Source organism: Lates calcarifer, linkage group LG14 (genome assembly GCF_001640805.2).
Source record: "Lates calcarifer isolate ASB-BC8 linkage group LG14, TLL_Latcal_v3, whole genome shotgun sequence".
NCBI lineage: Eukaryota > Metazoa > Chordata > Actinopteri > Centropomidae > Lates > Lates calcarifer.
In genome coordinates this window covers 7,112,362-7,135,780 of record NC_066846.1, presented here as the reverse complement: position 1 = coordinate 7,135,780, position 23,419 = coordinate 7,112,362, and the positions used below count along the sequence as shown (strand labels likewise).

The window sequence follows — 23,419 nt, the reverse complement described above, 5'->3', positions numbered from 1 at the left end:
TTTACGAGACTTTAACATCAGACCAAATGCCACATCTTTAATTAATCCAATCATGACTTGTTGTAAATATAAGCATATATACACACACATGCATTAATATATACAACAAATTCTGTGACCTGTTCTCTGCTGTAACTCATTTAACCTCCAAATAAAATTCTTGTTTAGAAAGAGGATGTTGAAATCTGTGAAGTAATGGATGAGTCCCTCACACCTAACTTATCAAATTTAAATCACACTTTTAATTCATTTTTCTCTCGCAGTATTTACATCTCAGTACAGCCTTTGCCCAAGCTGAAGGAAAGACAGTTAAACAGTAAAAATATCTCGGATAAGAAAGAACTGTCTCGTAAAATCGGAAATATCAAGTGTGCAAAAATGAAATAAATACAGAGACGCACAACAACCACACAGAGGGCTGCACTTCACACGGTCATTGTGAGTCGATCTTCCTAAAAGGAACATGTATTCAATATTAGGATGCATCAAAAAATGCATATGACCAAGTCAAAATACAGGTTGCATACTTAACATATGGAATCCATCACTGGCTCTGCATATACAATGGAAACAAAAAACCACATTGTTTGTTCCCGAAATGTGTATCTCTGTCCATGTCTCTCTGTCTCACACACACAGGACCGTGCAGACATCTGTCAATACCCCCAGAAAAAATACAAGATGCCTGATGCCTGATCATCTCATGTTCATGGCCTCACAGTCAGATATTAATGCTGTTGGTCCCTGTAAACTGGGACACATAGGATGCCAAGGCCGGGTTGGTAGGCAGGACTTTAATTGGCAGGTCCCAGCTGAAGGTATCCACGTCGACATGTTCCGCCCCGGCCCAAACTGTGACCTCTGATTGGTTCTGCAGGACGGTGGGCGGTTCCATGGGCTCCCGGGCGGTGACGAATTCAAAGTGCAGGCGCCACCTGAGAGACACTGTACAGAGAGGTAAATGTTTGAGTGTATGTAAAGGTTCATGTGTGACAGTTTGACTTTATTCTGCATATTATGGTGTTAAAAAGGAGCTTGATACTCAGGCGAGCATCCGACTCAAACAGTTGATTACAGGCTCTAAAGTTTGACCAAAAGACACTCACACACAAAAGAGAAATTCTGCCCTTTCATACTAGAAGACAGTAACTATCATCAAAGGCGTAATAAATCAGACTTGGAACATCACTTCAGACATGTTCCAGCCTCCTGGTGACTGACCTATGTCTGTGCTGAAACCTGGTGTGACATTGAGAGGGATGGGGAGGGAAAAGTGGCTGGAGGCCGTGTGGAGGCAGGACTCCAGGTGTCGCCCGTGTCCGGTCACACTGACGGCCTGGCCGGGACGCCGCTGGTACATCTGTTGGATCTCCTCTTCACTCTGGAGGCTCACTGAATACTGGAAAACACACACACAGGACGCATGATTAAATAGAAAAATCTACTGTTGGTGTGCATTAGTGTATAAATACAAGAACTACTCTCAAAAGACACCTGTAAGCAGGGGATGTCACCCTCTGAGAAGTTGAATGTGCCAATGATGTCCTCTCCGAGTCTGTAAACAGTCTTGAAGATGCAGAACTTTGCCACTTTTCCTCGCATGTTGGTGATATTGAACATGTCTGAAGAAAACAGAATCCCACAGGTTAAAGTGTAAATCCAATAAATAAAGTGAAAATAGCAGAATGTAGGATTAAACATAGACTGTATGTACTAAAATACTGTTACTGTTTGTGTCTAGTTTACATTTGGTGAGGATCTGACTCACGTGGGCAGCGTCTTGAGGTGGTGACCATCAGCATGTCCAGTGCTCTTTCTAAAGGCCGAGCATCCCTGCGGCTAGCTTCCTCTTCCTCTAGGAATGGGTTAGAGGGGGAAACCTCCTCATCCTGGGGAAATGGTGGCTCTGGCATGCCTACAGATCAGACAGGAAAATGTCAGACATTACATGTGTCTGTGTACACAGTGTGATAGAAGTCACGACAAGGCTCTTGTCTTTGTTTTCTTATCAAGGACAGTGGTAAATTACAAAGTAAACTGGTCCCTTACACATAACACAATCATTTCTAGAATAAACCAGTGAGGGGTAGAATGAGGAAAGCTACAGCAGCAGAAATGGTATGGTAAAGCAGAAGTAAACATTTCACCACTCTTGTGGTTTTAAAATGACACACCTCATTAGCACTGTGAGCTTTAACTGCAAAATACAAACATCTGAAGATACAAGTGATTCAGAGTCATCTCACCCTGCAGAACCAGCACTCTGAAGGGAACTCGGAGTAGTTTGATTGGAGAGTTGACTCTCTGGCAGCCGATGGTCAGTTTGTAGACATATTTCACTGACTGACCACGGAAACTAGGAGGACCATCTATTGGTACGACCTCACTGTATGAATCTGTGGGCAAATCACAAACAGAAAGATATATGTTCATTTGTAAATGTAGCATGACTGTTTGGGAAAACATATTGGATATTAAAAGTCTTAAACCTCTTAAACCAAGGTACACTAACAAACATACAGGTTTTGCTCTCCCCAGGGTCCAGACACAGGTCACAGAACAGTATCTTAGGCGGTGTGTCCAGCACACACTGCCCTCGCTCTCCTGTAGAGGAAAAGAATCAGTGTTGTGGAGATTTAAACTTGATGTATTTTAGCTTGTAACAAAACCTATTTGTTTATTTTTCAGATTCCACCTTCTCCTCCTCCCACTGACCTCTGCTTGGAATAAGCACTGTGTCACTCTCAGCCTGAACATCCTGTTTATTGCCCTGGGCCGGCAAGGCCACCCTGCTCTCACTGGCATGAAACTGACAGTGAATCTGGGCGCTGGCCCACGCCAGCATCTCACTGGGACACAGATGGAAAACAAGGCTTATACCAGGGCATTTACAGAGTGATTGGTTAAATAACTGATTTGCCACCCTAGCTAACCAAAATAACAGTGCAACAAAGCATGATGTGCAAATCCTTAAATTATGTTTGGAAAAATACCCAATATACACAACATAAATATACCAAGAAACATTCATTTTCTTTGAGGATAAAAACAAAAACACTTAACTACTGCTCTTCAGGAATAGGTTTTTTTTGCACACCTAACTTTTCATTACAAAGGTACATACAAACAAGGTGCGTTTTCTTCTCCCTTTATTTTATTCAACATAATATGTTTCTGTGAAGCAATCCTCCATGATCTGGATGTGATTTCCAAACTTTGGCTTTATCCAGACTTCCTCCTTTCATTATTTGACCACATACATGTATATATTAGACAGCAGACTCTGAGGCAGAAGCTAGCATGAGGCCTGTGATCAGTGGTGAGAGGTGAAAAGAGTAAAATCCTACCTGCTGGCAGAGGTGGAGAGGTGGGACATCGGGTTGGTGAACCTTATGAGACACTCCATGAGCTCCCCGGCTAGAAATACAGGGCCTCGGGCCATGGAGGCCACCACCTCGATCATCTGTAACGTTAGCAAATAACAAGGCAACGTTACCAAGTTAATAATAGTATCGCAAATACGTAGAACAAAGCACATTGCAATCTGAAATACTATTTTGTTGTTCCAGCTAGATAATACTCAAGTGTTGTATGACTGCAGATCAAGTTAACTTGTTTGGTCCAGCTTGCTAACAGCTTGTTTTCAGGATAATTTAAACACAAACCTTGGCCTCAAACGATACTGCAGCAAGACAATTACGTTGTCTTATCCCAAGGCACACCTGAATTTACTTCTCGATTTAAACAAGACAATACTTAACAGTATTTCCAGAAGAATCTACTTGGCTACCATTCCAGCTACAGTAAACAAAAAAATCTATCTGTCGGTATTCTATATCCGCTGCTGTACGACCAATCACAAATCATGGGAAAACACAACAGCAAAATAATAAAAATATATGTCAATTAGAATATATTTTCTTTTACAGTTAGCATTATTTAATATCCAAGTGATCCTTAAATTTTAGTTAAAGATGTTTTAAAAGACTAAAAAAAAGCGATGTAGAACTTCGGTAACGTTTTTTGGTCGGCCATTTAAAAGACGTCCCGTGGCAGGGGTAACGAAATGTAGGCCGTTGCTATGGTAACGGGTAGGGAGACGTAACTCAATCATTACAAATAACCTTTGCTTTTGTGCATTAACACCACATATTACACGTAAACCATTTTACAACTCTACTCTAAACTGTATATTTATAAAAGCTGCTGATCTCTGTCGTTTAGAGGGAACACCAACAAGTGGGGATAAAGATAACCCCCCCTTTCTACTCCAAATGGTACACGCTTAAATGTCGCATTTACATCCCTAAGTCAGGTCTGTCAGGCGTCGTTTACACCCAATCTTTACTGATTTTGACTCCAGGAATCTCCAACAACAATAAGTCACTCTTTAGTTTCTTATTTCTAAAAAAATTAGTATTTTGTCCGGTTTTTAGGTCCGCCAGCCTGTTAGATAGGCGGTATCAGTACACAGCATCGATAAATTATTACCTGAGAGGTAATTTTGAGGGCATAAAGTCGCCATGAAAGGATATTGAAGCCGTGCTAACCGAAGCTACAGGGTGCTGCTGACAGAGGTCGGTTTAGAGCTGCAGCTGGATGACGACGTCGCTCCGGTATTTTAAAAATAATCATCTATTTTCTGCTGTTTTCAATTACACGTTAGCTAGTAGAATTAGCTCTTGTTGCTTGGCTTCAAAGCGAAGCTGTGGCTTAAGCTAACGTTACATGATGTTTGATTAAAGTGATATATTGTTATCAGTTTGCGGCTTTGCAGCGAAACGCCGGTCACTGAGATGCTTGCTCCACATCGGCCCTCCTGTATGTGCACCAGGTAAATGCGAGCTCTACTTTTTAACAGTTTTATCCCGTCTGTTGTCACTGTAGGCGTCCCGGCGGCTAAATGACAGAGATCCTCTGTACTTCCTGTTGGTCTTAAGATGTCATTCATCCATCCATCCAGCTACCACTGACAGACAGCCTCATTCCGGACTCCACACAAGGAGGGCAAAGGGGTCTGTCATCTCTTAAGCAACAGGAATCCAGAGGGTGATGGTGAAGCAAACTGATGCATGCAGTCCCTCAGAGTCTGAATATATACAAGTGTAGAGACTGAATGATCATGTGGACAGTAGTAACCATATAATGGCATTGGGACCTCCTACCTAAAGGGGGAAATATTTCACCTGTCTGTCCCCGTCCAACGGGTATTCAGAGCTTGTAAGTTGAAAACCGGTTTAGAGGAATGACTCTTTGCAGTTTACTAATTCACTTGAAGATTTCTTGGCCACTTGCAGCCACCACCTCAGTGTATCCTCTCCACTGTTGACAAAAGGTGGTGAGAGATCTGAGCTTGTATACACTCAGTACTTTCCTGCTTCCATTCGCCACTTCAAGCTTCCTGTTGCTAGAAATCCCGCTAAAATGACCACAGACTGTGGTGAGAAATCCACAGGGGACCTCATGAGTAGGTATGTCTCCAAGGAAATGGGATATGGAGTACCCAAGGAGGGCTGGCGAATCTGTCTGGCACACGAGTTCAAGGAGAAGAGAAAGCCCTTTCAAGCAAAAGATGTCTCGCTGTCCAACGTCTGGGACCACATCGGCCTAGGAATCAGGTGAGACTTTAACTTTAACCGCTAAATGTACAGACAAGAGACTGAGCAGAGAATTTAATCTATTGTAAGGAGAGATGCTGAAAACATTCATTCAACAGTGGTAAATATTGTTTTTACACTGCTCACACCCTGGAGATTTTTTCTGTGTTGACACTGGCTGTTTCAGTTTACACCTTTATCTCATATCTCATAGCAACCTTTAGTCCATACAATGTAACCCACATGCTCATTTCCATGGTGTAGCATCTGTGGAGGCATTAGCCTAAAGTGCCATATTTCTTAGCCCACACCTGAATCCTGCCCTGAAATGGTTGCTGCTGCCACAAGTTATCATATCTTATACTGCATGCAGTCCAATTATAGGACAGGATAAAACACACTTTAAGGCAGTTTAACTTGCAGTTAAAAAGATAAATTTCAGCATTCACCTCAGTAAAAAAGTATTAAACTAGTTGAATTTTAAATGCATTTAAAACTGATGATCAGGGCATATTGGAATAAATTTGTTTGTGAGTTGTTTTGCTCTGTGTATAGGTGAGAGCACGTTTTACAGCTGATTAAAGGGCTGTGTAGCAAATTGGCCAGTAATACTGCAGCTGTATTCTCTATAAATGTTCCTTTGAATCAAAAGGTTGTGGTCAACTTAAAAGATTTTCCTGAGGAGATAAACATGTAGTCGACCCTTCTTTAAAGCTCTGGCTCCGGGTCAGCTTCTAGTTTAAGGTGGTTCAAAGTTCAAAATCTATTTGCTCCACCATGACTTGGAATCCTCTCAAATGATAAAGGCAGGAAGGTGAAGGTGGTCTTATCATTTACAGTCCCACAAACATGACAGGAAATGCTGTGTCTGCTCATACAGTCACCAGCAGATACACACGCAATCTTTTCCACTGAATCGTCAGCCAAGAGCTGTAGAACAAAAAAACAAAACAAAAAAAAAAAAAACAGTTGAGCGCAGCTCTTCACATCTGTTGAGCCAGTTGTGTTTGTTTTCTCAGCAACCTGCAGACATCTGAGATGCAAAAGTAGTACATTCTGCAGCTTTAGCGGACGGTCGGCCGCACAGCTAGCAACATTTTATCTCACTTATCATTTAAGTCCGGAGAGCAATGGATTCCATGGCTGTGTGTCAGGGAGAGGCTGGTGTGACCATCCATCTGTCAATCAGCAGGCCTGCTCTTTAGTGACCTGGACCCTAACACAGGTCTCTTAATCTTAATAAGACAACATGTAGTTTCTTCATTTGCTGCAAGCAAACAATAGTGAGGTTTGTTAGCTCTTTATTGCATGACAAAGTGCTCTGCTCCAACAAGCTCCCAGAAAACCATTTATCTGCGTCAACGTTAAAACATGCACTTCCTTTTTGAGAGATCTGTTGCAATGCTGTGCTAAAACAAACATACTGCACCCTCAGCTCAGGCTGATACAAAAGACAGATCTCTCTTCCATCTCTCATCCAAGGTGTGTCTCGGTTGGCTTCGTCGCCGTGGCAACATTTGTTTATTAATTCACAGATTAATGTGACAGTTGTTACACATGAGGAGGAGGAGATTTTTAATCTGTGTTAAAAACTAGAGTATTTTGAAACCAAGGCATAGCCGCATCGGAGAGGTGTTGCTTGTTGGTTAACCACAAGTGAAAGGCTTGTCTGCCACTGAACAGGCAAAAGTGGCCATCATACTAGAAGAATATATAGGATTAGTGCAAATTATTAGTTTTGTTCATGCAGTGTATTTTGATTAAGCTTTGAGGAGGAAAGTAAGAGAAATTTAAAACCACACCTGGCACAGGTATGAGGGTTTAGCCCAGATTTGAAATCTTGTCTAACCATATCTTTGCCATTAAAACTTTCCACTGAGTCTCTGCTAGCCTTGCAACTTCCTCACTGAACCACTGCTTCTACCTAAATCTGCTGAATGGTGAATGTGTTTGTGATTGGATATCAATAAGTAGGACAGAAAACTTTTTGCTCTTCATTGTGCTACGGGCCGCTTGAGGCACTATGGTTGTAAACAAGAGGCCAGCTCGAACATAGATTCAGGTTAGCGTACTCTGCCTGTATTCACAGATCGAGATCAGGGTGAGCACCATTGTTTGCATTCCAGCTGAGCTGCAGAACAACAAGATCCTGACAATGGCGCAACCCGCCATGGCTTCAAATAACAAGCTTCAGCGGATCCCTTTCATCTCCTCCTGAGTGGAGCTGTATCGACGGGCCATTGTTGTTTCTCTGGGCTGGGCCTTCGTAAGGTTTTTGTTTGCAATACAGTCTGGTGCTGTATTGTCATGCACAGCAATTTTGCAGCTGCACAGGAACTTTCTCACAAGCAGATCATCCTTTGTCTATTCAGGGATGTAAATAAAAGTTGTAATGCTGAGCACAAAGCTGTCACCAAGATCGCAAGATGAGATGCATCAGGATCTGAGTGGCTTTCTACTTCTGCTGAAAAAAACTTCCTGGACTCTGCTGTGATAGCAACACATTTACTTGTAGACGCTGTCATTTAGGCATCCTGACAAGGAAGCCTGCACACCTTACTGTGTCACCCCCTGCAGAAACATCTCAGGCCACAGACAGACAAGGATTTAAAAACATAAACCTTGGTGTTGGTGATAATACTGCTTTAATGTTGGCTGTCTTAGCCTCAGAAAGAATTTCCCAATTGCCCAGTTTCCTAAGGGGGAAGTGAATTAAAGGCCCCAAAATTCCAGCACCTGCAAAGTATGTGTTTAACCATTGGTGTTGTTCACCAGCCTGCTGCAGATATATTATGGTCATTCTGTGCAATGAGACAGTAAGTGTGTTGCTTATTACACATTTAGTCTGTTTCTCATTTTGCTCCAAGGACACCACTTTGGAATTAAAGGCACAAAGTTGGAGAGTATTAAGACTGTCAGCTAAAAGCTAAAGCGTTGAAGGCTAAATGTAATGAGGGCTGAACTAATGGCCTGTCTAATGCAATGCGACTGCTCAACCACAAACAGCAGCTCTTATACTTTGGGGATATTAGCTGAAAATGCAGCAGGTCTGAGATCAGAGTTCAGGGCATAAACAGATTAATGACTCTGACGTTGAACCTCTGAGCCTCTGGCCTCAGGCTCCTGGAGCTGTTTGAGACCTGTTGTAACGTAGCCTAATTAATATTTTACACTACAACCCTGCCACGATAACAAGCCCTGCACAGACACACACACACACACACGCTGTTAACAACCAGATAAAGTAGAGCTACCACTTTGACCTCATTCCCCTCATCTTACAAGTGCATCCTTCATGCAGTAGCACAATTCCCCCTTTTTTTCTCCTGCCTGTGTGTGTGTGTGTGTGTGTGTGTGTGTGTGTGTGTGTGTGCAAATTAGGCTGAGAGGACTAAGGGCTTGGAAACAGCTGTGGCCACATTTAACTGACTGAATAAAGAAAAATAAACGAGCGAAGGAGAAAAAGCCTGATTAATACTTTCACATGTTCTTATGATGATAAATCATAAACATCTTTGAAAGTTAAGAGCGTCCTTAATTGATAACCTTCAACACATGACCACAGTTGGGGCCCTCACATGTCATGTTTGTGTCAGAATATTTACTGATTTCCTTGCTTGTTTTCAGCTTTCATCTTCATTTGCATCCTTCCACTCCTGATTTGTAGGGTAATCAGTGTACTGTGTATGTGTTCAACCAGGTATCTAAAATGGTGGTACAAGAAGACCCAGGTGGAAAAGAAGGCTCCGTTCATTGATATGTTTGGTGCTCAACCCTTGCGTCAAATATATGGTGAGTCCAGTCCAATCTTACAACACAATATGCTCAGTTTGTTAAGTTTTATGCTGAAAGGTTGAATTTTAGAGGGACAAGATTTGATTAAAGCAACCTGTTTTATGACTTGTTGCAGTTCTGTGCACTCAGTGTTAGTCTGATCAATAATTAGACCCAAACTGAGTCTGACTCTTAAGTTTCTCCAATTAAGAATTTAATGATAGAAAAAGATCCCTGCACACTCAGATCCATGCAGTGTTTTCATTGTATAATTGCATCACATTATTAATGGGGCTATAAAAGACTTAGGTCAGAATACATCAGCAATTCTAAGATTGATTAAGATTAATTTTCTGTGTGGAGTTTGCATGTTCTCCCTGCCTGCGTGGATTCTCTCTAGGTACTCTGGCTTCCTCTCAAAGACATGCAGCTTAGGTTAATTGTTAACTCTAAATTGCCTATATATATGTTGGCCCTGCGATGGACTGGTGATCTGTACAGGGTGTACCCCGCCTCTCACCCAGTGACAGCTGGGATAGGCTCCAGCCCCCCCACGACCCTTAACGGATAAGTGGTATAGATAATGAATGGATAGATGAAAACCTCTCAGGGCTGTCCGTTAAAGCCGTTTGTGATAAGACATATTGTATTATCTGAACACACAGAATTTCTTTTCTCAGCTTTGGATTAACCACTGATCTGTTCAGTATTGACTCTTCTAATTTGCAGGTGCACCACTTGGCGGTATCGGAGGAGGAACCATCACAAGAGGCTGGAGGGGAGAGTTCTGCAGATGGCAGCTCAGGCCTGGAATGTACCACTACAAAACTGTCACAGCCAACCAGGTATACACAATCTCAAATAGACTAAATGGTGCTGGTGGATGGTGCTGTTATACACCAGTGCTCAACATTCATACAGAGACAACTCTCGTTCAGGAGAGAATAGCCTCACCAGACTCTAATAGAAAGGGTGTTGTGTTTTTAGGAAAGGGTGTGACTCTTATTGCTCTTATTGTCATTATCACTATGTGCTTGAATGTGATACCAATAGACTGATGCATATTCAAGTTCAGTCATGTCCCACAAGGTTTGACAAAGAGCATAACAACACAATTAAGAAACTGCTTTAAATATTTCATCTCCTAACATACACATAAACAAAGGATAAAAGAAACTCACCACTACGTTTTCATGCTTCTTCATCTCAGTTCACAGTTTGTTTACGTCGTGGGGGACAGACAGTTTACCAGCAGGTGCTATCTGTAGAGCGTCCTCCCACGTTACAAGGCTGGAACTGGGGATACTGCGGCGAGTACGCATTCTACCACGCCTTGTACCCCCGAGCCTGGACTGTCTACCACCTGCCAGGACAGAACGTCACACTAACCTGCAGACAGGTTTCCCCTGTCATCCCCCATGACTACCAGGTAACTGAGTCACCTCTGGATTTCTTTCAGTCCAATATGAGTAGTGATATTTTTGTCTGGTGTTTACAGTTCCAACAGGTTTTGAATATTCTTGAAAGATAGATTCCAGATTTAAAAGTTCAGAGTTACACTGATTAATTGGCCGCTTTGGAGGAACATTACATAATTTGTCCACCAAAAGTACTGACAGGTTTTTTTTTTCCACTGTCAAATGTGCTGCTCAGTATGTATCTTGGTCACAGTTCATTAAGAATTCCAATCAAGAATAACCCAAAACACACACACAAACACACATCAGCTAATTTTAACCAGTCAGATGGGTGAGATATGTCCAAATTACAATATACTGATGATCCATGAATAAAAAGAGCAACTGCACAAAACAAGAAAGTTTCCACCGTACATGTCTCCTTCCCCTCAGGACTCCAGTCTCCCTGTGGCTGTATTTGTGTGGGACATAGAGAACAAGAATGACTACGACCTGGACGTCTCCATCATGTTTACCATGGTCAACGGCTCAGGTCACAAAGACGACAAGAGCGGGGGACACTGGAATGAACCATTCCACCTGGAGAAGGAGGGGGAGGCGGTGTCTGGGGTCTTGCTACATCACTGCACCACAGTGAACCCTTACACTCTGTGCATTGCAGCTCGAGAGCAGGTTTGATTTGAACTTATCAATTTAGCAGCTTCTTTAGCTTTAGTTTAGTTTTTGTCGTCACACGCAAGTTGTTGCTTAAGAAATTCCCAGGGAATAAACTAAAGATTTGGAACAATAGTCCCTCTTATCTGGAAGTGGATTTATAATCAACTAGGTTTTCTTTGTGAAATCAGATTTTAGATTTACCAAGTGTGTGTGTGTGTGTGTGTGTGTGTGTGTGTGTGATTATTTGAACAGCCTGACAGGGAGGTCAGTCACCAGACAGCGTTCAGTCCAAAGGGAACCTGCAGCGGTCTGTGGAGTGACCTCATCACTGATGGACGACTGGACTCTCCTACAGGTCAGCGCTTAGAAACACATAGTGGAAGAATGAGGCCCATCTATAATGACACAGAAGCCTTAAGTTGGTCTTTACTCAACATGAAATAACATTAAAAAATAATATATCTGGTCTGGTTATTTTTGCATGGTGTCAACCATATTTTTGCAGTATTTTTATGTAAATGTTGTCAGTGGTGGTTTTCTGTCTAAATAATACGTTCTAGTTTAATGAAGATGCCTATTCTGATGTCCCTCTACCTTTCATCTCTGCTGTCTGCAGGTTCCAGCCCTCCGACGCCCAAGGGAGAGAAGGTGGCAGCAGCGTTGGCTGTTGGCTGCTCGGTGCCGGCTCAGGGCCACAACACCCTAGAATTTTGTCTGACCTGGGACATGCCCAAAATCACCTTTGGCTCGAAGGAGAGGGAACACATCAGGTACACGGCTGAAACTTCTTATTTCTTGTTATATTTGCATTTTACATGAACTTAATTTAAGTGAAATATTTTAAGAAATAAGCAGTTGTTATCATTCTAAACATTAGACACTTCATACAGACACTTCATTGTCATAAAAGAGTAGGAGTGTCTCTTTATGTCAAGCAGTATTTGTGCTGCTGTTGTGTTGTGCAGACACTGTTCCCTTTGGTTTTGTTTGCTCCATTGTTATACTTCTTTGGTTACAATGCAAAAAAGACCACACTGCTGTTGTGAATATTTTTAGCTGTGGTTTCTTTGGTTTAATTTTCATCTCAGTCTCAGGTTGGTTTTTGCTTTCAACAGTTTTCTTGCATGGATAATTAATAACAGTTATTAAGGTACAAACCTGGCAAAATAAATAAATAAATAAAAAAGTTTCAGTGACAGATGACGCCCGAACAGATCTTTCAGTGCCATGCTGTTTCACAGCCTCAGGCCAAAATGAAAAGGACACACCTTAAAAAAGTACAAAAAATGCATTTAAAGTTTTGTTAATCATTATTATTTTTAAATTAATCCAAACAATGATTTTTGCTTTTGTATTTGTTGCATTTGTTGATGAACATTAGGGCACTGACATCACCAGCTTGTGGCTTTTCTCTCTATAGGAGATACACTCGTTACTTTGGGACCAAAGGGGATGCGTCCCCCTCTCTCAGCCACTATGCCCTAACACACTACAGACAGTGGGAGAAGAGCATTGAGGAGTGGCAGAGACCAGTTCTGCAGGACAGGTAGTTCACAGCTCTGAAAAGTTTGCAGGTTGAATGAAAAATGATCAGAGTTTCAATTTTCAAATTATAATTGTTTTCAACTGTCTGTTCGCCTCAGCAGGTAAACACTGCTTTACCTTTTCTTGTATTTCACTTGCGTGTCGCAGTTCTCTCCCCTCCTGGTATAAATCTGCCCTGTTCAACGAGCTGTACTTTGTGGTGGACGGAGGGACGGTGTGGACGGAGCTACCAGAGGACGCTGATGTCAGTGGCGGTGTGCGCAGCGAGGATGGGGGGCTTCCAGCTCAGCCTGCCATCATCAAGGAGTACGGCCGTTTTGCCTACCTAGAAGGTAAGTGCCAAGGGAAAACAGGCGTTAAACTGCAAGAGCTGAAACACTTAGTCAGCTGATCCATCAGGTGACCAATACAAAATTAATCTGCAGCTATTTGATCGCAGTTGACAGCTAATTAATAGTGTGACATATGTGATATAAAAGTGAAGTATAAGTACCAGAGTAACAGTCATTTGTGTTTCATTTTTTATCTGGTCCTCATAAAGCAAAGCTCCTCTCACACTCTTGAATTATGAACTGAGAGTTTCAGTGTTTCTGCGGCACCCATGTGGTCAGAACTGAGAATAATGTGGGCAATGTGGGTGCTCGCACGTATTTAAAAACCAGAGCTGTCACATGGAAATCGAGAGCAAAAGAAACTCGCAGTACTTACAGTTAAATATATGTATGTTTTATGACCTGTATTACTAAGCTCTTATTGTTTCCCAGGTCAGGAGTACAGAATGTACAACACATATGATGTTCACTTCTACGCCTCCTTTGCACTTATCATGCTGTGGCCCAAACTTGCCTTGAGTGTGCAATATGATATTGGTGAGTGAAGTGTTCTCGTCTTGGTGTTTATATGAATTATTTAAGCATGTGTTATTTGCACATGCAAAGCACAATACCAGGCTGAACAGCATTCATCTCTTCTCAGCCGGCAGTGTGGTTCAGCAGGACCCAACAGAGAGGCTCCATCTGATGAGTGGGCGGTGTTCTCCGGTCAAGGCCAAAAATGTGGTGCCTCATGACATCGGAGATCCAGGTAGGAGAGAGACTGACCAGAACTCTGTGGAGGGTGTAATGAAGACTGTCTTTGGTTTCTTTCCGGGTCTGTGCTAAATGAAAATAAACTTAACATCTGTAATTTTTGACATTTTTATTGTCGTGATTTTTCTCTCAGTACTGTATGTTGACTCTACCTCTAGATGATGAGCCATGGCAGAGGGTGAATGCCTACCTCATTCATGACACTGCAGACTGGAAGGACTTGAACCTGAAGTTTGTCCTGCAGGTTTACAGGGATTTTCATCTCACCCAGGACAGGCAGTACCTGCGGGACATGTGGCCCATCTGCCAGGTATAACTAACTGATGTAGTCTTGACTTATGCTGTATTTAAAGCTGAATCAATTAAAACTTAAGTGTGACACAAGTGTCTTATTGGGTTTATACACTGTAGTAGTAAACCTGTGCTGCTAATGAAGCTCTGCTTACCTAGTGACAAACACAAGGCATTTCCTATAACTTCTTCTTCATAATAAAAGCATTTCGCTGGTTTGCCAATGGAAAACTTTTAGTGTGAAGCAGCCAAAGCAGGAAAGGATCAGTTTGTATCAGCAGCAACTAAACACAACTCTGAAAGCGATCAATACACAGTAAAATAAGGCTGAAAGTAGAAACAGGAGCACAGAAGTGAAACTAGACAGAGATTCAGGTAGAAGCTGAGACCTGAACATGGACACACCTTTGCCTGTGGTCACCCTGCTACCGAGCATGACCACAACAGTGCTGCTTGGTGCAGCTATCCCCTGCTGTAAAACTGCAATGGAAACAGAGGACATCATATGGAAATACCCATTTAATTACTCTGTTATTTGGTCAGTTACTCAGAATTTGTTCCACTCTATTGTCTTCTTCTGTTTGATCTGTCAGGCGGTGATGGATTCAGAGCTAAAGTTTGACCTGGATGGAGATGGACTAATAGAAAACTCTGGATATGCTGACCAGACCTATGACGGTTGGACAGTGACTGGACCAAGGTGAGAGTTTAAAGAGTGGAAAAACACAGCAGCCTTCTACACCAGTCAGTTCTCTTTAGACAAGACTCCATCCTGTAGTTTACCTTCTACTCATTTCATCCATTGTTATGTGACCTAAGAGTAATTAGATGTTATTAGTATTTCAGTTTAGGCTTAGTGATACTAACCAGTCACTATTAGCAAAGACAGCCCACAGATATTCAAATACAATCAAGGAATTATGAGCCTTGGAGCTCAAAATGATTAGCCTGAAATTAATGTAAACTTATATATTTAATTAAACCATTTAACTAATCATGGGTCCCTAATTGATTGGACACTCCTCAAAGAAAGAAACTAGTGTATGATGATTGCCTTTACAACTTCAAGTCTAACTTGGAGGGCAGAGGGAAGGGGGAGAGGGAAGGAAATGGAAAAAGCATGACTTGTGACAAAAAGCAAGAAAAATTGAGTCATCAACAGCGGCAGTGCCTCTCTAAACGTGACCTGAGAATGTGAACACAGTGGACCCTGAGGGCTCATTATACAGAAAGATCCAAAGCTGGGAAATTAACTTGGGGGTTTGTACACTGGCAAGATTGACTTATTGACTAATTAAATGTCCATTATTAAAAGTCCATGATTTAAAAGCTGTATGATGCTCATCTGTCTCCTAAAACCTATGTAAACTTATTTCCTCTGGTGTTTTTTAAAAATTATTTGGATTTTACAGTGCATACTGTGGTGGGCTGTGGTTGGCGTCCCTGTGTGTGATGTGTAAAATGGCTAGACTGGTGGACAACGAGGAGACGAACCAGCGTTTCAGAGACCTCTTGGACAGAGGCAGTGCTGCTTTTGACAAGCTGCTGTGGAACGGTGAGTTCAAACACCCATTTATTGTCCTGTGTTCAATAAGTGCACGGAAAGTGTCCAAACTAGGGGGTTAGCTGACTTTTTAGCAGTTATTTACTCATGCAGCTGTTGTTTTCATTTGTAAGAATAAGCTGCTTGAGACTTGAAATGACTCATTTATTTCACATTTTTCTCATCGTGTTTAGGGAAGTACTACAACTATGACAGCAGTGGGAGAGACCTCTCTAACAGTGTCATGTCTGACCAATGTGCTGGCCACTGGTTCCTGAGAGCGTCTGGGCTGGGCGAGGGAGAATACCAGGCAAGTTAACACATTCAACTATTCCTTTCTTTCTGCCACTGTGTAGGATACATGAACACCAAGAAAGAAATGTTTTTAGATTAGGACACTCAACTCTCTCTCTCTCTCTTCCCAGGCTTTTCCAAAAGAAAAAATCCAGAGCGCCCTAAAATCTGTCTTTGACTTGAATGTAATGAGCTTTGCCGGAGGCCAAATGGGGGCAGTTAACGGCATGCGTCCTGAAGGAGTGCCTGACCGCTCCAGCGTCCAGTCAGATGAGGTCTGGATTGGAGTGGTGTATGGATTGGCAGCCACTATGATCCATGAGGTAAGAGTGTGAGTGTATGTTAGTATCTCCTTTACATTAAGGGAAGGGAACAATAAGGTGAGAAAGTGGGGCCTAGTTCCAAAAGATTTGGAACTATTCCTTTATGTTTAGACTCATGTTTGTGTTTAAGATAAGGTGATTTCTGTTTTTGGAACGCTGCCCTAATCTTTATTTTTTTCTCAGGGTATGCGGGAGGAGGGTATGCGCACGGCCGAGGGTTGCTACCGAACTGTGTGGGAGAGACTGGGCATGGCGTTCCAGACTCCTGAAGCCTACTGCGAGAAGGGCATCTATCGCTCTCTGGCCTACATGAGGCCTCTGAGCATCTGGGCTATGCAGCTAGCACTGGACACTTCTCAGAAGGATCAGACCACATCAGCTCAAACCAGAGACATGGACGGGGAGCAGGGACAGAATCTGAGAGAAAATCAAAGCTAGGACTCGAAGCATCAAACTGGTTTGATTAGAGAGTTACGACGAGTTCCTTTGAAAATGACCTCCAAACACTTCTGCAGCCACCACTCTCATCTGCACTCCTACCCCGCAGGGCTCTGTTTGACTGGTTACAGACCTTGAATTTAAATTCTCCACTGTTTGAGGCTTGGCATCATAACTGTGATGGTTAATGCTTAACGAAGTAAGTAGATACTGTAGATCATGATATTTTTTAGGTGAACAGTTTTCAAGAGCCTAAAATAGTTCCTGAGGTGTGCAGTGTTGGGTGGTAGCCAGGCAGAATCATAGCCAGTATGAACTAATTATTAAAAATTGACCTTGTGTTTCAGCAACATACTGTATTGTCTATTTGCCCAGATGTACACACACATGCAAGCACTACATTTAACAATTTACAATCATGTTAATAATAAAGTTTGCGTACTTGCAACAGGTTTATATGCTAAATATCTGAGGACTGTTGTTTGTTATTATACCAGCCACATGTAGTTATTGTCTTTAATTGAGTATATCAGAGGGCCGGTGAGTGAAGTCAGATGTGGCTGATTACTGGATCAGATATATAGACACTTGAAGAGTCCCCACTTATATTTGAATGCTGTAATAAGTGATGTATTATGTGATGAGTAGTGTTGGAAATTAAGAATCAAGTCAGATTTTTTTCTCTCTCTTTTTTTTAAAGATAGCATTTGGTGCCTTGTTGCATGTTAGCCTGTATCTACAGTATATAAATGTAGCGGCAACATTTACTATGTTTTATATGATCCAATACTCATGACAATCATGCTGAATAAATGACTGAATAAGATATAACTGGAGGTTTGTTGTGTTGCTGATTAGTGGAAAAAATGTGATGGTTATGAAATACAACTAATTGGCTGCACAGAAGTTTTGATTGTCAAACCGACTCAGAGACTTTTACTGTTTAAGCCTCCAAGACTGATAGGAGTAAATTCAATTAATACTATTATCCCCTTGGCTTTTCCTCTAGTGCCACAATGAGATTAACATTGGTGATTCAGAGTGAAATATCTCAACAACTATTGGATGAAGTGCTATAAAATGTGTTACAGATCATCATGTCCCTCTCGGAATGATTTGTAATAACTCTGGTGATCCCCAGAGAAGGATAAATTCCAAGTTACTCGTTTCAGTAAATTTAAAACACAGCGTCCCTGGGTGGGCTCGAACCACCAACCTTTCGGTTAACAGCCGAACGCGCTAACCGATTGCGCCACAGAGACTGCTCTGGCTTAAAAATGAGGGGGCGTGGCCTCGATGGCCTTGAACAATCCTTCCCTGAAAGCATATAATTATGTTTTTGCACAGCTAGCCCTGTGTGTTTTCCAGCACAATATGAACTCTTCTACCCTCTGCTCAGTCCATATGTGGTAAATGATTCCTTGTGCTCCACGTTTCTCTGAACCTTAGCCTGATCACAGTAACCTAGTTACTGATTTACATGATATCACCTGATCATTTAAGATGAAAACATTACGTCCCTGGGTGGGCTCGAACCACCAACCTTTCGGTTAACAGCCGAACGCGCTAACCGATTGCGCCACAGAGACTGCTCTGGCTTAAATTGAGGGGGTGTAGCCACGATCTTCAACAACCACCCATCTCCATTTGTTCATTCATATGTACTAAACGATTGATAAATGGATTATAATTTCCTACAAGGTAGATGTAAGTATGTATTAATTATAGTTTTCTTAAAAGCACACCTACCACTCTGTGTTTTGGAATGCATTAGAAATCCTTCTACCTTGTGTTGAGTACATATGTGGTTTGTTATCTAAGAGTCATACTTACACTCCAGATTTCTATAACCCTTACCCTGGTCAGAGTAGCTTGGTTAGTCATTTAGTTGATGGTACTTGATGAGAAGAAAACACAGCGTCCCTGGGTGGGCTCGAACCACCAACCTTTCGGTTAACAGCCGAACGCGCTAACCGATTGCGCCACAGAGACTGCTCTGACTTAAGTTTGAGGAGGCGTGGCCTCGTGTTCAATCACCACCCACATGTATTTTCCCAAGTACCAGAATATGAGTTATTATCGTATTTATTAGCTGAATAATTTTCTTGTTCAGAGTTTTCACTCTGGTTTTAGCCTCCATACAATGCCTGAAAGAATATGAATAGGGGCAATCATTTTGAGTGAGTTTCTTCTCTGTATAACTATGCAGCAAAAGCTCAGGAAAACTACAGTATTTGAATTTTCATTTACAATATAAGTAAAGTCTCATTCTTCCACATTTCAAGCTATGTCTCATTTTCTGGAATGAAACCATGTATTTTGCAAAAAAGCACAATAAATAAGGTAAGTGCTGATCTGAAGATACAGTATAACAGGAAGAAAAGCTTCTCGTCCCTGGGTGGCTCGAACCACCAACCTTTCGGTTAACAGCCGAACGCGCTAACCGATTGCGCCACAGAGACAAGGCCGCTGCAAGCAGCATGGCCCAGAGTCTTTGTCTGTGTGCTCAGTAGCAATGGGGGGAGGGGATATAGGCTTGTGAGAGACCTACAGGCATGTTACAATGACAGACGATGTGTGGAAGTGGGGGTGGTGTGTATAGTGTGTGTTTGAACCTCTTGTTGGGTGCATTACTTTTCTCTCTTTCTTGTCAGACATCAGTGTTTCATGGGCTTTCTGATCTGGAAATTTCTAAAAACAAAACAAAACAAAAAAACAAAAAAGTTATGCGCCCAACGTGGGGCTCGAACCCACGACCCTGAGATTAAGAGTCTCATGCTCTACCGACTGAGCTAGCCGGGCTGCTTGGTTGCCTTTTGGAAGTAGGGTTTATAAGCTGTGTACAGGAAACGTTACAGCAGAAAATCTGATCTGATCTCACCAAACGACTTAACCCCCATTCACACCTCGACCTACATGATCCTAACGACTCACATGATGGCAAGGTGGGGCAGTGAACCACAAACAACTGACACCTTGGCTCTTGTGACCCTAACAACTCACATGATGACAGGGTGGGTCAACGATTTTCAGGACCACCTAACCACCAGTCTCTGTGGCGCAATCGGTTAGCGCGTTCGGCTGTTAACCGAAAGGTTGGTGGTTCGAGCCCACCCAGGGACGCTGTGTTTTCATCTTAAATGATCAGGTGATATCATGTAAATCAATAACCACTGATACTGGTAAGGTTCAGAGAAACCTGGAGCAGGAGGAATCATTTACCACATATGGACTGAGCAGAGGGTAGAAGAGTTCATATTGTGCTGGAAAACACACAGGGCTAGCTGTGCATTTCAGAAGAGAAAAGTATAATTATTATATGCTTTCAGGGAAGGATTGTTCAAGGCCATCGAGGCCACGCCCCCTCATTTCTAAGCCAGAGCAGTCTCTGTGGCGCAATCGGTTAGCGCGTTCGGCTGTTAACCGAAAGGTTGGTGGTTCGAGCCCACCCAGGGACGCAATGTTTTCATCTTAAATGATCAGGTGATATCATGTAAATCAGTAACTAGGTTACTGTGATCAGGCTAAGGTTCAGAGAAACGTGGAGCACAAGGAATCATTTACCACATATGGACTGAGCAGAGGGTAGAAGAGTTCATAATGTGCTGCAAAACACACAGGGCTAGCTGTGCATTTCAGAAGAGAAAAGTATAATTATTAGGATCCAGAGTTTGACCTAAACTGGTCTTGACACATATCACTCACATAAACACTGTCACAGAGCATGCATACCACTTCATGGCAACTGCAAGGGCCTCCTCCATCAAGACAATGCTCCTACCACACCACAACTGACACTTGGAACATGACAAAGGTGCACAAAGTGTTGACATAGCCTACCTGGGCTGAAGATCGAGGCCATGCCCCCTCACCTACAAGGCAACACAGTCTCTGTGGCGCAATCGGTTAGCGCGTTCGGCTGTTAACCGAAAGGTTGGTGGTTCGAGCCCACCCAGGGACGCTTGATTTTTATTTTTTAGCCTTTAGAGCTGAACTGGCCATTGGGTAAACATTATTGGCAAAGGGGGAAGGGCAGACAGAGGGACATTAAAAAAAGAGGGCAAGTGGAGCTGCAGATATATTTTTAACAGCACTAGCAAAAGATCTATCAGTGTGAATATTTCCTCATTTAATCAATATGGATAGGTCCTCTCTGTATGAATATGCAGCAAAGGCTTAGAAAAACTGCAGTGGTTGAGCTTTCATTTACAATGTAAGTAAAGTCTCCTTATTTTACATTTTAGTGAAGCTATGTCTCATTTCCTGTCAAATAACACCATGTTTTAAAGCAGAAACTCACACAACATAAATAAAGTACTGTTACTAGCAGAGGTATAGTACACAAGGAAGAAAAGCTTCTCGTCCCTGGGTGGGATTTCTATAACCCTTACCCTGGTCAGAGTAGCTTGGTTAGTCATTTAGTTGATGGTACTTGATGAGAAGAAAACACAGCGTCCTGGGTGGGCTCGAACCACCAACCTTTCGGTTAACAGCCGAACGCGCTAACCGATTGCGCCACAGAGACAAGGTCGCATCATGCTGCACAGCTTAGAGTCTTTGTCTGTGTGCGCAGCAGCAACAGGGGAGGAGAGGACAAGCTAGAGAGACTCGCCGGCTTGCTATGACGAATGATGATGTGGGGGGAGGGTTGCTCCTCTGACTCTTTATCTCAGGATCGTGTGTTCATGTGCCTGTAACGGGCTTCAAGGGGCTTTCCTATATGGATAATTAAATGGCAGAGGAAGAAAAAACAGGTCATGTGGTCTCTGTGGCGCAATCGGTTAGCGCGTTCGGCTGTTAACCGAAAGGTTGGTGGTTCGAGCCCACCCAGGGACGACAATTTTTTTTTTTTTTTTCCCCCACAAATAGGACAAGAGTACTCAAATTAAAGCAATACTACTATGTCATGCGCTACATAAATCATCCTTGGTTACTATTTTACTACTACTGTATTTTGTATTTTGTGGGCTAACTAATGATCTTACTGTTCATGGTTTATTACAATGTGTTATTCACTTATAACCAAAATATCCGGTAAGTTTCCTCATCAAGGTGCCCATGAAATACTAAGGAAATGTGAGGACCGTCTGACAGGCCCCCAAGAAACAGAAAAGTTATGCGCCCAACGTGGGGCTCGAACCCACGACCCTGAGATTAAGAGTCTCATGCTCTACCGACTGAGCTAGCCGGGCTACTTGAAAGGCCCTCCAGAAGTGGAGTTTATAAACAATCAATAAATCGACGAATATTTGGGCACTTCCATTATCAAATTGTTATATTTTGACCTCACAGCTACCTAATGAAAAATATTTGCTTTATAGTTGGTATTTGAGTTGAGTTTTGCATTAGATCATTACCTACATTATCAACAGAAATGAATCCCCGTTGTAATTACTCCTTCATTAACAGTTATATGTAACCCAACAACCATCTAATTTATATTTATAGTTTAATGTAAGAAAATACACAAATAGCGTATAAAATCCAATTATAAGTTTTAATCTTTGTTAATACATGAGCTATTAACGCAAAATTAACGCTAATTAAGTCAACGTGTTAGCTTAAGATGCTAAGTGCGCAGGTATTTACGTTAGCATGTTTAACTCAACCGATAGAGACCCCGTACTAATTACTCCGATTAACATTTGTATGTTACCCAACGAACACTTTCTTAGTATTAACAGTTAAGCCATAACAAATAACTCAGATTGTCTTTTATTTTAGGCACATTTCTCACCGTGATGATGTTTTGTAGCTAGCTAGCCAACTGGAATCTCACATGTCGGTTCGACGGTGCTCGGTGCCTCCAGTGATGCATCAGATAAACAAGGTAACGCTTCGTAAACGAGCTGAAAACTTAGCTGATATGTATTTTTGATCTTTATGTTATAGTCAAACGATTTTCAAGCAAGGTTAAAACTATCATAAAGGTGTGGTACGCCTTCGATTCGGAGGCTCTTGATTGGTGTTTTACCTTTTCCATCCATTTACGACGAGGGGAGGAGCCTGTTACTGGGTGAAAAAAACAGTCGAAAATATAGATTTCGTCTAACTCATAAAGATTTACATTCGTATGTTTGTCACTGCTTACTAAACAGCTCTATCTTTGCACGATTTGTATGTAACCTCTTATTTTTCGTTTTAAAGGTGTTACAGAGGTAAGTTGGCCTGTTTTACTTTCATATATTGTGTTTTTGGTTTGATTTTGCCAGTGCATTAGTGTGCATGTTGCATTTGACTGCTTTTATCTACTGTTGTATTATCGATAGTATGAAGACCATCTTTTCATGAGCAGAAGACACTGTTGTCATCTTTTCATCTAATCATGTGGTTTTTATTCATCTTAAGAAGATTAATTTCTCAAGCGCAAAAAAAAAAAAAAAAAAAAACAATCAGAATCAAAAATGACAGACGGTATGAAAATATTATCTGTACTATAGCTACAATATAG

The 23,419-nt window shown here is 42.0% G+C and overlaps 2 protein-coding genes and 9 non-coding genes across 11 annotated transcripts; 5 read left to right on the top strand and 6 right to left on the bottom strand.

The window, feature by feature from the left end:
* Positions 1–10: 10 nt before the first annotated feature.
* rgp1 (GP1 homolog, RAB6A GEF complex partner 1) lies at positions 11–4,049 on the bottom strand. Its single transcript, XM_018705167.2, has 9 exons — positions 3,666–4,049; positions 3,348–3,463; positions 2,716–2,849; positions 2,521–2,604; positions 2,247–2,396; positions 1,769–1,915; positions 1,495–1,622; positions 1,222–1,399; positions 11–945 (listed from the first exon to the last, which is right to left on the bottom strand). Exons 2-9 carry the CDS (start codon positions 3,461–3,463, stop codon positions 722–724), a joined length of 1,161 nt encoding a protein of 386 aa, XP_018560683.1. The 5' UTR covers positions 3,666–4,049; the 3' UTR covers positions 11–721.
* A 932-nt stretch (positions 4,050–4,981) lies between these two features.
* On the top strand, positions 4,982–17,804 carry gba2 (glucosidase, beta (bile acid) 2). Its single transcript, XM_018705161.2, has 17 exons — positions 4,982–5,618; positions 9,298–9,389; positions 10,101–10,216; positions 10,582–10,800; positions 11,222–11,461; positions 11,699–11,801; positions 12,063–12,216; positions 12,867–12,992; positions 13,139–13,323; positions 13,756–13,860; positions 13,967–14,074; positions 14,238–14,389; positions 14,964–15,070; positions 15,783–15,925; positions 16,108–16,223; positions 16,339–16,530; positions 16,714–17,804. Exons 1-17 carry the CDS (start codon positions 5,425–5,427, stop codon positions 16,966–16,968), a joined length of 2,607 nt encoding a protein of 868 aa, XP_018560677.1. The 5' UTR covers positions 4,982–5,424; the 3' UTR covers positions 16,969–17,804.
* A 352-nt stretch (positions 17,805–18,156) lies between these two features.
* trnan-guu (transfer RNA asparagine (anticodon GUU)) lies at positions 18,157–18,230 on the bottom strand. The gene has a single exon. It is a non-coding gene; the product is annotated as a tRNA-Asn (tRNA).
* A 253-nt stretch (positions 18,231–18,483) lies between these two features.
* On the bottom strand, positions 18,484–18,557 carry trnan-guu (transfer RNA asparagine (anticodon GUU)). The gene has a single exon. It is a non-coding gene; the product is annotated as a tRNA-Asn (tRNA).
* A 329-nt stretch (positions 18,558–18,886) lies between these two features.
* Positions 18,887–18,960, bottom strand: trnan-guu (transfer RNA asparagine (anticodon GUU)). Its single transcript has one exon. It is a non-coding gene; the product is annotated as a tRNA-Asn (tRNA).
* Positions 18,961–19,697: 737 nt separating this feature from the next.
* trnak-cuu (transfer RNA lysine (anticodon CUU)) lies at positions 19,698–19,770 on the bottom strand. Its single transcript has one exon. It is a non-coding gene; the product is annotated as a tRNA-Lys (tRNA).
* A 247-nt stretch (positions 19,771–20,017) lies between these two features.
* On the top strand, positions 20,018–20,091 carry trnan-guu (transfer RNA asparagine (anticodon GUU)). The gene has a single exon. It is a non-coding gene; the product is annotated as a tRNA-Asn (tRNA).
* Positions 20,092–20,352: 261 nt separating this feature from the next.
* trnan-guu (transfer RNA asparagine (anticodon GUU)) lies at positions 20,353–20,426 on the top strand. The gene has a single exon. It is a non-coding gene; the product is annotated as a tRNA-Asn (tRNA).
* Positions 20,427–20,855: 429 nt separating this feature from the next.
* On the top strand, positions 20,856–20,929 carry trnan-guu (transfer RNA asparagine (anticodon GUU)). Its single transcript has one exon. It is a non-coding gene; the product is annotated as a tRNA-Asn (tRNA).
* An 801-nt stretch (positions 20,930–21,730) lies between these two features.
* On the top strand, positions 21,731–21,804 carry trnan-guu (transfer RNA asparagine (anticodon GUU)). Its single transcript has one exon. It is a non-coding gene; the product is annotated as a tRNA-Asn (tRNA).
* Positions 21,805–22,087: 283 nt separating this feature from the next.
* On the bottom strand, positions 22,088–22,160 carry trnak-cuu (transfer RNA lysine (anticodon CUU)). The gene has a single exon. It is a non-coding gene; the product is annotated as a tRNA-Lys (tRNA).
* Between the last annotated feature and the right edge of the window lie 1,259 nt (positions 22,161–23,419).